The sequence below is a fragment of the Lipotes vexillifer genome, unplaced genomic scaffold (genome assembly GCF_000442215.2).
Source record: "Lipotes vexillifer unplaced genomic scaffold, Lipotes_vexillifer_v1.1 scaffold237, whole genome shotgun sequence".
Taxonomy (NCBI): Eukaryota; Metazoa; Chordata; class Mammalia; order Artiodactyla; family Lipotidae; genus Lipotes; species Lipotes vexillifer.
Window position 1 is genome coordinate 1611019 of NW_006794332.1, and position 14455 is coordinate 1625473.

The 14455-nt window shown below is 39.3% G+C and overlaps 1 protein-coding gene across 5 annotated transcripts; it reads left to right on the forward strand.

The window, feature by feature from the left end:
* Positions 1-6950: 6950 nt before the first annotated feature.
* SLC25A3 (solute carrier family 25 member 3) lies at positions 6951-13670 on the forward strand. 5 transcript variants are annotated; one of them, XM_007467158.1, is made up of 8 exons: positions 6951-7095; positions 7342-7502; positions 9089-9210; positions 10466-10645; positions 11379-11560; positions 12208-12380; positions 12858-12968; positions 13050-13482. In XM_007467158.1, the coding sequence occupies exons 2-8, from the start codon at positions 7346-7348 to the stop codon at positions 13208-13210; spliced, it is 1086 nt and encodes a 361-aa protein (XP_007467220.1). In that variant the 5' UTR covers positions 6951-7095; positions 7342-7345; the 3' UTR covers positions 13211-13482. The 5 variants fall into 5 exon arrangements, with proteins under 5 accessions (XP_007467220.1, XP_007467218.1, XP_007467221.1 ...); XM_007467156.1 differs by lacking the exon at positions 9089-9210 and adding an exon at positions 8808-8932 and having other exon boundaries at positions 6982-7095; positions 13050-13670; XM_007467157.1 differs by lacking the exon at positions 9089-9210 and adding an exon at positions 8808-8932 and having other exon boundaries at positions 7007-7095; positions 7346-7502; positions 13050-13385.
* Positions 13671-14455: the final 785 nt, after the last annotated feature.

The following is a 14455-nucleotide window of genomic DNA, read 5'->3' on the forward strand; positions in this document are numbered from 1 at the left end:
ATATAAATATATTATATGTGTGTATAACTCTCTATACCTCTGTGTCTAAAAATAGGTGGGAGAGACAGAATCATAAACCACGTGGCAAAATGTTAACAATCTGGGACGGTGAGTGAAGGGTATATAGAAGCTCTTTGTACTATTCTTGCACCTTTTCTGTAAATTTAAAATTACTTCAAAAAATTTCAAAAGTAAACAAATATTCAAAATCAGAAAATACGAAAAATAAAATACTGGGAATTTTACCATAAAGGATGAAAACTGATCCCATGGGAGTAAAAGGAGATTCTTGGGAAGAGAATGTGAAAGGAGAGAGGACTTTGGAAATATTCACAGTACCCTACACTAGGTATTCAATAGATATTAAACAATTTAAGAATAAATGTCAATAACTTAGACCAACCGGGGCATTATGTTGTTTTTTAAAATGATTTTACTAAGATACTTGTATTTTTTTCTAGACATATTTACACATTTTAACAACCATGCTACATTAAACATTTTAACAGTTGAAACCTGCCTATGACTTTTTTTCAATTACCCTTGGATCCAATGTGTTAAGGCAAAATTGCAAACGTTTCAACAATTCTTTAAAATACGTGATGTTATCTTGCCTTTTTCTTTTTTTTTCAGTGATATTTCTTAGAGTGAAAGGTAGTCCAAAAACTTTTAAGTTGTCTAGATTACTATTACATAGAGCAATTTCAACATATATTAGCAAATGGACTAGAAGGGAGGATGCTTAGATGTTTTTGGAAAGATCGGACCTAACTGGGAGATTGTGTTAACAGAAAAACAATGACTTTAAGTAGCCAGGAGGATGAGGGCATGGCAAAGTAAGGTATAAGAAGTTCTTAATGTTTAGGACTGAAGCTTGTCCACATAACTCAGGAGATTCAAGCACAGAGTCCTAACCACTGGACCGCTAGGGAATTCCCAATCATATATTAAAAAAAATTAAAAATAGGCTCCTCAGCTTCAGCCATACCACTTAAATAATAATAGTAATAATGTTCATTTAATTCAGACATCTAATTTGATCATTCAAACACCCAGGAACAAGTTACTCTGACGCATAAACTGCCGTGGGTGAGTAGATTAGCTGACAAAACTCTAGGTTGATTTTTATTTTCTCCTATTTTGTAATTTAAATGATGGATGATTTAAATATTTTTCAAAGTTGAAATTCTTGAAGTCAAAAGAGGGAAAAAATAGTGTCTTTTCCACAAAATTTCAAAGCAGCACAAATTATAGAAAATTTAAGTAACTGCTAGTGTTATGTACATTAACTGTAATTGTGTAATAGCAATATTCAGTTTCTCTCAGAAGAATAAAATCAGTCAGTTAAATTCCACTAACATTTGAGGCTACTGCTCTCTAAAAATATGTTTGATTCCCGAAAGTTATTCCTTCTCAATTGACTATCTTCCAGGTTTAGAGATATAAAGCAGAATTTGAGAATTTTTCCTGAAGTTTCATTATGTTTGCAAATTTTAACTTCATTAGAGCTGACTGCAGTTACATTGGACTCATTTGTGAGAAGGCCTCTGAGTAGCTACAGCAAAAAGATCATAAGTGGCATGAGGTTTGAATTGTGATAAAATTACTATACATCTCAGTTCATAATAACCCAGCGTATAAACAGAAATTTAGGTGTTAGGTATATTCTGTCCCATCTAAGGATGAATGAAACTATTTCTCCTTTTAGTAAGGCTTAGGCCATTTTATATTCATTATTTTTCATATTTGCTATTCTTCAGGTATATACATTTCTCCCTCAAATTTCCTGTATGTTACCAAGTCTGTGGCTGTGACCATCTTTAAGCAGCTGATATTCTCCTGTCCCCTTTCATACTTCTGTTAAGAATTTGCCCCAGTTTGTATGGGGTGCTGATGGTGTGCACCGCAGCCTTGCACCTCGTTCTTGAATGTGGAAGAAGATGAACAGTCAGTTTGAAGCAAACCAGATCAGCAGGGATTCCTTTCTAGCAAGTGAGCATTTTATATCCATGACAAACCAGGCAATTCAGGATGCTGTCAGTGTTGGGTCAGGGCCGTTCCACAGGCTCACGCCTATCTTTGAATTCCTTAGATTATCAGTCCCTAAAACTGGCTATTTTAAGAATCACCTGGGGATCTTTAAAAAAAATGGCAGCTTCTAGAACTCCTCATCAGACTTAGTAGAATCTTTTAAGGTCTGACAACATCTGTGCTTAAAAAGCTCCCCAGGTGCTTCGATGAGAAACCAGGTTTGGGAACCTCTAACTTATGATGACAGGGCCTCACTTAAAATCTTTCCAGGTGATGAATTGTAGCCATTGAGTGACTAAAGTGCCACATAGATGTGCTCCTTCCACATGGACTCTTTTAGGTTCTGCCATATCGAGGTATGGCTCTTCTCTCTTGGCCAAAGCATATTTTATGATTTTAATTGCAGAAAGAAAGAAATTTCAAGATATCAAGAGATAAAGACTGGGTAAAAGGATTCACCTGCCTTTTATTTCCTACAAAATACAATGTCTCTGAATATACAGATATAACTTTCACTGTTTTCAGCTCCATGCACAAACATGGGTGAGTTTAAGAGTCTGATACTGGGCCTCAGAGCTAGCTCTGCTCTCTCGGGGTGCACTATGGTAAAGAGACCACCAGTCTTACAGACAAGGTACTCTAGGCTGAACCTAGCATACCTTTCCAAAGAATGGGGATTTTAAAACTTTCCAGAATGGAAACTAAAGCCCCAACTGTGAAGTCCATTTTATTTTACTTCAGATACAAAGAGACAAATTTCTCCCTACTCTATTTATGAAGTCATACAAAAACAAAACAACAACAACAAACCACCCCAAAAATAAAAAAACAAGATTTCTAATCAAAAAAGACAATAAATAAGTGGATGTTACTCTTTTTTCCTCAGGGCAGATATGAAAATGACTTCAGTCTCCCTCACATAATTTTTTATATCCTTCTATTACATGACTGTGCTAGGAATTATTTAAGGATTTTCTTGTGATTCTCCATGACAGAGATAATTGTCAAATCTACAAGGGCAAACTTGACTTCTAGCTCTAAGTTTTTCAAATGCCCATGGCAAAGTTCCCCTTGAATGTTCTATCTCTGTAGCGCCTCGAAGTTTAACTGTTTATCTCCTAAATATGGGTCTGGGTTAAGATTGGTCACAAAGGAAATTTGTGCAAAGGCAGAAGTCAGGCAGCAGTCATTATACTCTGAAGGTCAGTGTAGGACATGAGGTGCTGTGGCAGCTCATGCTCATTTTGCTGATTTGCTGGCTCACCTTAAATCGGGGCAGAGGCCAGGTGTGAAGCTTTTTCAGAACTGGATCTTCTTTGGTTTCTCTGAGTCCTGGGCCAGATGCATAGTGGCACTGTGGCTCTCAAAACCACCTGCACCATGGCTCCTGCAGGGACCAGCATTGTAGGTGATGAGACAGACTCACAGTCTAGTTTGACTCTGTGGGTTCCAATTTGTCCCTGCTCCCCCCGACTTCACGCTCAGCTTTCCTGCCTGACTGTAAGTCCTATTGATTTACAGTAATTTCAGGTCCAGCCCCGGACACAGAGGCAAATTCTTCTCCAGCTCCCACAGTCTCATAAGGTCTAATCCCTACAATAAATCTTTTATTCCATATGACTCACTGTGGCTATGCTTCTCTGATCAAACTCTGATACAGACAGTGGTATTGGAAGTAATTCCAGGAGAACAAAACCTTAACAATGGGCTTCTCTGAATTTGTTCTGGGTTATCTGGTCTGATTGGATTTAAAGGCATTGGTGACCAGCTGTCAGTGATAATGGTGACACTGGTTGTCCATGGCATGCATTAGCAAAAAAAAATTTCTTAAATTATGACCTCTGGATACCAGTAATCAAATGGCTGAAGAAGGCAAGGCTTTGGGTGACCCAGTAGATGCTTCCACAAAATATTTAAGTGAAAATAAGGACTACAGTGGGGTTGGCTGGTTTTTTTCCTAATTATGTTGGATAAGTAGGGGAAAGGAAATGATGAGCTTAGGGTTTTAAACTCTCAGTTCAAGATGAGATAAGGGACCAGAAAACCTAAATGATTGCCTTCCTATATGTACAAGGCTATAATTTCTAAAAACTAAACCCATAATCTAATCCTAAATTACAATGCAGTTGAATTCCCAATCTTGCAGGCCTCGTGTTAACATAAGGGCTTTTTTTTGGAGCAGTGTGGATGGGAACACATGGGAAGATTCAGATGACACTGGGATCATGAACCCCTAAGTTCTGCTGAGCCTCTATTGCTAGTAGAAATAGCTCTTCCTCCCCCTGAGGTAGTTGTCTTGTAGGGTGTGCTGATCCTTCTCAGAACCAGTTGTCAATACCTCCCATTGCTTCTAGGCCCCATTGCAGGGAACCCTAGAAGGTAAGATAAAAAGTGTGCAAGATTTATATTAAGAGAAACCTGGGCAACACACATGGGGATGGAGGCTGAGAATGTTTGGTTGGATGTGTAGTAGTCAGCCTCCAGGATGGCCCCAATGATCTCCACCTCCCTTCCTACATCGTATCAGGATTCGTCTGCATGACCAGTAAAATACAGAAGTGATGGTGTGTCACTTCTGAGATTAGGTTATAAAGGACACTGCAACTTCTGTCCTGGTTGCTCTTTCTTTCTTGAATTACTCTGGGGAAGCCACGTCATGAGGAGCCCTATGGAGAGGGCCACACGACAAGGAATTGAAGCATCCTGCCAGTTGCCAAGTTTGCGACCCTGAAAGCAGATACTCTGGCCCCGGTCAAGTCTTTAGAGACCACAGTCCCACCCAACAGCTTGCCTACAACCCTATGACAGTCCCTGAGTCAGGCCATGTAGTTCAGCCACATCCAGATTCCTGACCCTCAGAAAATATGAGATAATAGTATTTGTTGTTTTATGTCCCTAAATTTTGGAGTAATTTGATAAGTAGCAATAACTAAAAGAGAAGGAATATAATGGTAGATCAAGGCACACTTACTGATATGAGTACAGTAAAGAAAGTGGCCCAGTCCATTGTTTTAGCTCAGATTGCTGAGGGTGTCTCTAACAGTTTGGCTGAAATTTAAACTCAGTGGCAGCCCATATTAAATGAAATTAAAAGGCTAGACTGCCTTGGTATACTGAATAGGAAGGCACTGACAAAGACTCTCTCCTTGACCAAACTTTAGTTAGGCTACTCTGAGCCCTTTTTCCACTAAGCCCATCCTTGGGCATGATCATAAGGAACCCAAGTGTAGCAAGAATTCTAAGTCGGTTTAGCCAGAATCTCCCAAACTTGGTATCTGATCACGCTCGATACCTGATCAAATTCCTCATCTCCCAAGTGATGTCTGATAACCTTGGTCTGCCTTCTGCAAGAATCCTGTGAGGTCAATTTAGCAAGAATTACCCTAATCTCTCAGTAACTTCCCATCCACTGATGTCCCCCCGACAACCTCGGACCCCAGCTCTGCTCCTTGGCTAAAAATCCTGTTTTAGAAATTATTTCACTGAGAACTAACAGAACACAAATTTCTTTTGCTTAAGCCACTCAGTCTGAGGTACTTTGTTATGACAGCCTCTAGCAAACTAATACAGCAGATTTTGACTTAGTGATGAGTGATTAGAAAACCAAACAAATGCCAAAAGTGACAATTATTACCTCTAGAGGAAAACAGATCATTCAAGATTAGAAATATAATTACAGCATTCACCATGGCTTACTATAAATAGTAGTCATCATAATGTGAACACTAAATATTGATCTCACCAAAATTATTATTGAACTCTATTTAAAGGATAGGGAATTGAAAAGATTGAAGCCCATGATATCTGCTTTTTAAAGAAAATGTCCAGTTTCTTTCTTAAGAGGATAACATTTTAAATTTTTCTAATATTGTAATGCTAATTTTCTACAAAAATCTTGCATGTTTATATAGGAATGGAGTTTTAGTCAATATTGCTACCATTGGCATACATGACAGCTCAATTTTTCAAGTCCATTTAATAAAACAAAAAAGGAAGAAAAAAGAAGAAGAAGAAATTATCTCACTGAGTTTTCACAAACTCTGCAAGATATGTATTACTCCTATCCAGGACCAGCTGCAAAATGTGCAAGGCCCAGTGCAAAATGAAAAACAGAGGGTCTCTTGTTCATTAAGAATTTCAAAACGGTGACAGCAGAACATTAAACCAAGCATAGGCCCTACATAACTGTATAGGTAGCAAGCCCATGAGGCCAGCCCTGCTTCCACCATTTAAGAAACAGGTGCACAGAGATCAAGTAAATTCCCAAGGTTACTTTAACAATAGCTGGGAAAATGCCAGAGCCAGAATTCTAACAGAGGTTTGATCCCGACTAAACTCTTTCCAATTAAACTAGGCCTTTCTTTGTTTAACTGAATCTAATGAAGATTTTCTAAATTTATTGAAAACAAAATCTGCTGCCAGTCACTTTCACTCTAGTTCACCCCTGTACTCCCAGGTGTTAAAAATAATTTATTGAATGCTTTAATGTGTTATATAAACTATTGTGATGAAGCAGCAAGCTGTCTTAGGAGTTCCTGCTACATACACACAAAAAAGGTACCATAATAGCAGAAGCTGTGACACAAAAACTGTACTGCAGTGACATTCTAAACGCAAACCGAAATAATATATCATCGCGTATTCGAATTTTTTTTTTAGGTGACTAGTATACTGGGGCTCATTTAAATAAAAAGAAAGTAAGCGCCAGATTCCAACAGAGACGTTTCAAGGTGAAGGGACAAAAAGAGGAAGTCACGAGCACAAACTCACGGAACTCAGAATACCGGCCCGGAATGCGCGCCTGCGCAAAAGGAACCCTCCTGCGCAGAAGCCGGGCCGGAAGGGCTAGGGCAAGTGGGGCGGGGATAGGGCTGCTAGGAGAACGCGATGACGTTAGGGCCTCGGCGCTCTTCTTCGCCAATGGGTGCCGCCAGTCTGTAGTGACGCACTGTGTGCGTCGCGCTGACGACACGCGAAAGGCACAGATCTAAAGACCCGGAGGACGTTCGGCCTCTGTGAGCCCCAGCCTTTCCGAGCGCGGTGGTGTGTTCGCCATCTTAGGGAGTGAGTGTCGCTCGGCCTTCCTGCAGTGCGTGCGGGGAGCGGAGCGCGGAGACCCGGTGGGGCGCTTCTTTGGCTGTAGGCCCCGTTGGCCTCCTCCTTTGGGGAGGCCGCGGTGACCTCCTCAAGGGCGCGGAGGCGGGAAGAGGCAAGGCCTGGGTGCGGGGGTGGTCCCAGTGTGCCGGTGACTTTAGCCGGCCTAACAGCCCCCTTTGCCTTTCCTCTGACCGCCGCTTCCTCTCCCCCTAGGAAGATGTTCTCGTCCGTGGCGCACTTGGCGCGGGCGAACCCCTTCAACGCACCCCACCTGCAGCTGGTGCAAGATGGTCTCGCGGGCCCCCGCAGCAACCCCGCCGGGCCCCCGGGCCCACCCCGCCGCTCCCGCAAACTGGCAGCCGCCGCTGTGGAAGGTGAGGTCAGACCCTGTCCCGATACGGTTGTGAGGTCCCCTCGGCCTTCGTGGTGTGCTCGGCCCGGAGGGCAGGGAAGGACGCGCGCCCTGCCCGCGGCAGCGCAGGAGGGCGCCCAGTTGCTTGTCCGAGGATGTCAGCTCCTTCCGCCCGAAGCCGGGTGTCGGATCCTTGGCCCTCCCTCAAGGGCGTGGAAGGGTCTAGGCCCTGCTCCCTCCGTGACCTCCGCGTCCTCGAGCGAGTGGAGCCATAGAGGCTGTGATTAGCTCCTTATCATCGCCGTGAGCCCGCTTGGTCAGCCGACTAGGCATTGGGTAAAGTCTTCATCCTAATCACTGGCCACCGCAGTTCTAACTGTATTATCAGTTCTTTGATTTTGCTTTCACTTTCTTTTTAAAAATATTGTTTCCTCCCTTTAGTATTCCCGGAGTCTAATATTAGTTGACACAAGGTATGTGTGATAACTGGGTAACTCTTGTTTTAATGCGCCTGATTGACTTGTAGACCCGGAAAGACCATAGGAAGGATATAATAGATAGGAATCCCTTTGATCTTATCTCTCGGGTTTCTTGGTGGTTAGACCCAACTTTATTTTAATTGTGTGTATTTTAAATCCCAGTGGAGTGTATTTACAAAGAAACCTGAAAATCGAATTGCAGGAGTACGGAATATGTTATCTACCTGTACCTGTAAAATGTAAAGATTTTTTAAAAAAAATTATTACGTGTTTCTGTTCTGTCTTTAGTGTGAGGAAAAAAACCTTACATCATCATTCGGTCCTTCAATTTAGAGAGTTAAATCTATGGTCATTTGTGTAGTAAATGTATTTGACTGCAGGAATTTATGTTTATATATTTTTATAGTATAGAGATCCATAAGTGGGGACAGTATTGGTTAGTGGCTGGGGTAGCCTTAGAGGATTGCAAGCTTTTACATGATTTAAGTTGGATTGGTACTTAGAAGTGTGTTCTTATCAGCTGTTAGTAATTTGAAGTTTGACTTTAATTGGAAGAGCTATTAATGATGTAGAAAACTTTTTTTAAAATTTATATGGCAAAACGAGAGAGAGGTAGTATCTCACAGATAAGAACCTTCAAAATCTTTAAATGATTGTTTTGATTTTGGCAGTGAATTCCTTGCTCACACTAGGTGGAAAATTATCTTTCAGTTTACTTGTAAATGGTGGGCAGAGCTGTTCGGTTGTGATAATACTTTTTCACAGGGAAACGTAGTTCTCTTGCATTCCCATGGCCTTAGTCACCTCTGAAGAAATACTTATTTGATTTTTTTTTTTCAATCAAACAGAGCAGTATAGCTGTGACTATGGATCTGGCAGATTCTTTCTCCTCTGTGGACTTGGAGGAATTATTAGTTGTGGCACAACACATACAGCATTGGTTCCTCTAGATCTGGTTAAATGCAGAATGCAGGTTTGTTTTTGCATGTTGGACTAAATAAAACATTGTTGAAACATGGCTGTTACCTACTAACAAGCTGTGTGGAAACCTAACTGTCCAGGAGGTAAGTTGATAACCAGTAACATGAGTATTATATTAAAACGCATGGTGTGTCTTGTCTTATTACAGAGTACAGTTGTGAATATGGCTCTGCGAAGTTTTACGCACTGTGTGGCTTTGGTGGGGTCTTAAGTTGTGGTCTGACACACACTGCTGTTGTTCCTCTGGATTTAGTGAAATGCCGTATGCAGGTTTGTATTGAGATGACAACATTGAACGTCTCCTCTGTGTGTGACTTAATTCCAAGTAATATTAAAGGACTTCACAATTGAGAAGAATGAAGACGTTATGACTGCCGGAAATTTTAGTAGAACACCAAACTCAAATTTCTTTAACTCATGATTTTTACTTTAATTAGTGTTTTAAATCCAAGAAATACCTCTTTTAAAATAAGAGTGAAGGTAGATTGTTGATCTCAGACTCTGGCTGTAAGTGGTTCTTGCTGCTGGGCTGAATTCTGCCTAGAGTTCTTCAAGGCCTACCGATTCTTTTTTGCTCCAAATAGTCATTTTACAAGCACTTACATGTCAGAGTAGGCAATCATTCTTTGTGTATGATGTAACTTCATGTCTCTTATTTATTGATAAGATCAAGGCAGAGAACAATATAGATTAAAAAACTCTCACTGTATAGTGTTTAAAATTTGTGGGCATAGCTTCTTGCATATTTATTTACATAAAAGGTTTTATTTTACAATTAAAATGTCTTAATTAGGATTATTGAAACACAAATAATCAAACATCAAAAATTTATTTGTCCCAAACAGGATTAGCGGTCTACTTACCTAAAAGAGAAAGGAAGGTGAAATGTTAGCAGGGAGAGGAAGGTGATGTATACCAGCCCTTCTAGTACTGGCAGAAATAGATAAGATTTTTACCCCCATTAGTTAATAGAATGAATATTAAATACACCTTTGCTAAAACTTCTTATGCATGTCTCTTAAAGGGAATTTAATTTCTTAACTCAAAAGAGGGTTTTCATATCGATGTACCTTTTTAACTTGTATTTAATTTGATTGTCAAGTTCACAAAACTTTATAATCACTTAATGGGCTAGCATATATCAAGGATATAGACTTAATTATTGTTTATGAAGTAGCTTTAAGACTAATTTTTAAGTGGTAAAAAGAGTTGGGTGGTGGAAAAATCTCGTGTCAGTTTTATCATGTATTTTGGTAGGAACTTTATCCTCTTAACTAACTCTCCAAGACTTAAGTCTGACTGAAAGAAAGCTAGACCTTACTGTACAAAAAGTTACATTTACAAAGATAATAGTAGACATTAAGCTGATATCATGCAGTGAACTTGTATTTACCCACCTTTTGTGTAGTTACTAAAGTTTATATTAGAACCGAAAGGAAAAACTAATAATAACAAAATGAAATGTTTGTGAGAAGTGTTATTATCTCTGTTGTACATTTAATTTTTTTTCTTGTTTTAAATAAAGGTGGACCCACAAAAGTACAAGGGCATATTTAATGGATTCTCAATTACACTTAAAGAAGATGGTGTTCGTGGTTTGGCCAAAGGATGGGCTCCGACTTTCATTGGCTACTCTATGCAGGGGCTCTGCAAATTTGGCTTTTATGAAGTCTTCAAAGTTTTGTATAGCAACATGCTTGGAGAGGTATGTAATTTACCTGCTTTTAGGGACTTCCCTGGTGGTCCAGTGGCTAAGACTCCACGTTCCCAATGCAGGGGGCCCAGGTTCGATCCCTGGTCAGGGAACTAGATCCCACATGCCGAAACTAAGACCTGGCGCAGCCAAATAAATAAATAAATATTTAAAAAAGAAGAAAAAGGGAAAAAAAGTCCTCAGTTTTTAACATAAAATATAAGACCAAAAAGGATCTTAGATTTTTGTTTGGCTCACCTTTTTTTTAGAACTGAGGAGATAGTCTCAGAAAGGGTGAACAGTATGTTTCAAATCATGAGGCTGTTTTTTTTTTTAAACATCTTTTTTGGAGTATAATTGCTTTACAATGTTGTGTCATAAGGCTGTTTTAACATAAAGAGGATAAGAAAAAGAAACTATTTCATTGGATTTCAGTGCCCTTTTTATTGTGCTATGCTGCTTTCCAAATAAGTTGGATTTGAGTTTTTTAAAGAGAAAGATTGTAGTATTCCTGTGTGAGTTCAAGGGTCAACTATCCTTGGCACGTAGACATTCAAAAAATACTCAAAGTGTACTATGGTTGATGAGGTTATGAGAGATATTCAGTCTCATGTGTGTTATCTGTGGACTGTGACAAAGAAACACTTAAAATGTCTGAAATTTAACTGTTGCCTAGAACTGTCTCTTAAATTGAGAACAGCCAGTGCAGCAGCAATTCATGTTTCTCCTTATGTTTTTCATTTAGGAGAATGCGTATCTCTGGCGCACATCACTATATTTGGCTGCCTCTGCCAGTGCTGAATTCTTTGCTGACATTGCTCTGGCTCCTATGGAAGCTGCTAAGGTTCGAATTCAGACCCAACCAGGATATGCTAACACTTTGAGGGATGCAGCTCCCAAAATGTATAAGGAAGAAGGCTTAAAGGCGTAAGTAAACGTTTGCCTAAATATATAGTATAAAAATACTCATTTGAGAAAACCGCATTTGTTAGCATTAAACCTGCCAGACTTTCTCTTTTTCACATCTCTTTCCCCCTCACATAGAACATAAACTCTAGGGGCAAGGATAAGTTGATACATGGCTTGAACCCTGAATTAAGGGTTTTTTTTTCCCCTCTAGTTAGAATCATTTGTCAGTCTACAAATGACTTGATATTTGACCTAAATATTAACTCTTAGCTTGGGGGTTGGGGAGGGCCCTTGTTAGAATTGTCATCTATGTTCACAGTTAAGAATTTGCATATAGTCAGGCCACACATGCTTCCTTAGATCCACCTTTGTGGATGCCAATCTTGAGCTGAGTTCTACTTGTAAACTTACTGTTTCTTGTAGTTCCAGTGAAAGAAACATCCAGCAACTTTTTTGGTTGTATAGTCAAAGGTGCTTGAGTCATTGGCATGTGAGATAAATATACCTGCATGTTAGTCTTAGGTTCTGATAGAAATGACATGCAGTAGTGCTGCCATTTTGTTACTATCAGGACTTGACTGGTGTGCGGACACTTCTGTTAATAATGAAAAAGTTTGCTAGATGAATATATGCAACCGAGTAAAATAAGTCTTCTGATTTCCTAGATTCTACAAGGGGGTTGCTCCTCTCTGGATGAGGCAGATACCATACACCATGATGAAGTTCGCCTGCTTTGAACGTACTGTTGAAGCATTGTACAAGTTTGTGGTTCCCAAGCCCCGAAGTGAATGTTCAAAGCCAGAGCAGCTGGTTGTCACATTTGTGGCAGGTTACATAGGTATGAATTATTTAGAACATGCTTGTCTGTGAAATTAAGAATAATCATTTCCAGTATTGGCCTCTTTTGTGAGGGAAAAATATTCCAAAGAAGTTTTATCTTTCCATTGCGGTTTTATATACTCTTCAGGATTCATAAATACTTGCTAATTCGTTCCTAAAAGAATTGTTTTGTGGTTTGCATGTCATAATTAAGCTCGGGAATGTATTGACTTCGCTGCTGTGCCTTTTTTTGTTTTTTAGTTTTTCCAATAACAAATTTTTAATACAAGAGAAAGTGTTAAAATCTGAATTTAACTTGAGGGATTGTTCTGTTTTACAGAGGGTAGACTGCTTTATAACTTGTCAGTCTCACTCTAAAATATGATTTTTTTAAACACAAGAAAATTTTATTACTCATGAAAATGTTGTTGGCTGTGATGTGAAAATTTTTTTTAACTGACCCCATATTGCATCATTTATCTTGACTTTTTTTCAGCTGGAGTCTTCTGTGCCATTGTTTCTCACCCTGCTGATTCTGTGGTGTCTGTGTTGAATAAAGAGAAGGGTAGCAGTGCGTCTCTGGTCCTCCAGAGACTTGGATTTAGAGGTAAGATTTTTTTTCCTCCCCTCTAAAGAAAGAGTAACACTTTGGGGTATATTTTTCACTCACATTTCATATTTTATCCAGGTGTATGGAAGGGACTCTTTGCCCGTATCATCATGATTGGCACTCTGACTGCACTGCAGTGGTTCATCTATGACTCTGTGAAGGTCTACTTCAGGCTCCCTCGCCCTCCTCCACCTGAGATGCCAGAATCTCTGAAGAAGAAGCTTGGGTACACTGAGTAGATGAAAGCAGATGTGGACTGAATCTGCTTGTTGATCAGTGTTGAGGAAAATGCAGAAGGAACTTTTATATATTTGACAGTGTAGGAAATTGTCTATTCCTAATATAATTACTGTAGTACTCTTGCCAGAAGCAAGAGTTTCAAACTTACTGTTGAAATAAACCCAACTGTTCATGGTTTGTCTGTGACTTGATAATTATTTTTAAAACTAGTTTTTAAAGAATTAACCCTAAAATGGAAAGAATTATGCATACATTAGAACCTCAAGGAAAAAAGCTCACTGTTGGTTGAATACTATGATCCCTACTCATAAATTGTCATATGTTTCAGGATTTGTCACTCGAGAGTTCTTACGTTTTTAGGAACCATGCCCTAAATTTTTAAAAACAATTTAATTGTTCAGTTTGAATATGGATAAATATTCATTTGTGGTTTATTTTGCAAGTACATTTCCGTATATAATCAGATTTTTGCAACACTTACTATACTTTTAAAAATCCTAATCAGTGTGCTAATCCTTATTTGTAAAAGAAGGTAATCTAAATTAGGCTGTTTCTTAGAATGATAGCTTTTTAGAAGGACCAAAACATTTGATAGCTAAAAACTATTTCAGGTAACTTAATTCTCCTCACACAGATCTGACTTTCTAAATTACAAAAAAAATTACCGTAAACTTTCCGGTTTTGTTTTTAAGAAAGGTACCTGCTTGACACCTGGAGTAGGTGAATGCCCCTGGGACGGTGGCACTTCGGCATATTCAAGCACCTGGAATTTGGTTTAAGCCCCCAACTGATTTTTTAAAAGCTAGAACGTAAGCCACTGTTTAGTTTTCCCTTGTATTTTGGTTAGGAAGTATAAAAGCCCAATCTGTGATATAGTTTATCTTTTCAAGTCTGATTACATTTTACCTTCAGGCCTTTGGATGTAATATCTGGATTGAGTTGACAGTCCCTGTGTAAAGTATGCAGATGGGACCTCAGGGAAAAAACTTCGAAGGAGTCTAAACAGGAAGAGAAATGTTTTCATTACAAACCCGTTATAAGGTCAGTGAACTAAATTTAGAAACCAGGTATATCTCATTGCATGTTAACTTCTCTGTCATCATCACCTGGTCTTGTTTAAGGTTCCAGTCTTATTTTACCTGTGTTGCAGAGAAAAAGAAGGGGTTATGGGTGTAAATTTGGACCAAACTGACAAAAGGTAGAGCTGCAGTCTGAGCCCAAGCAAATGATGGCTGTGGCAGTTG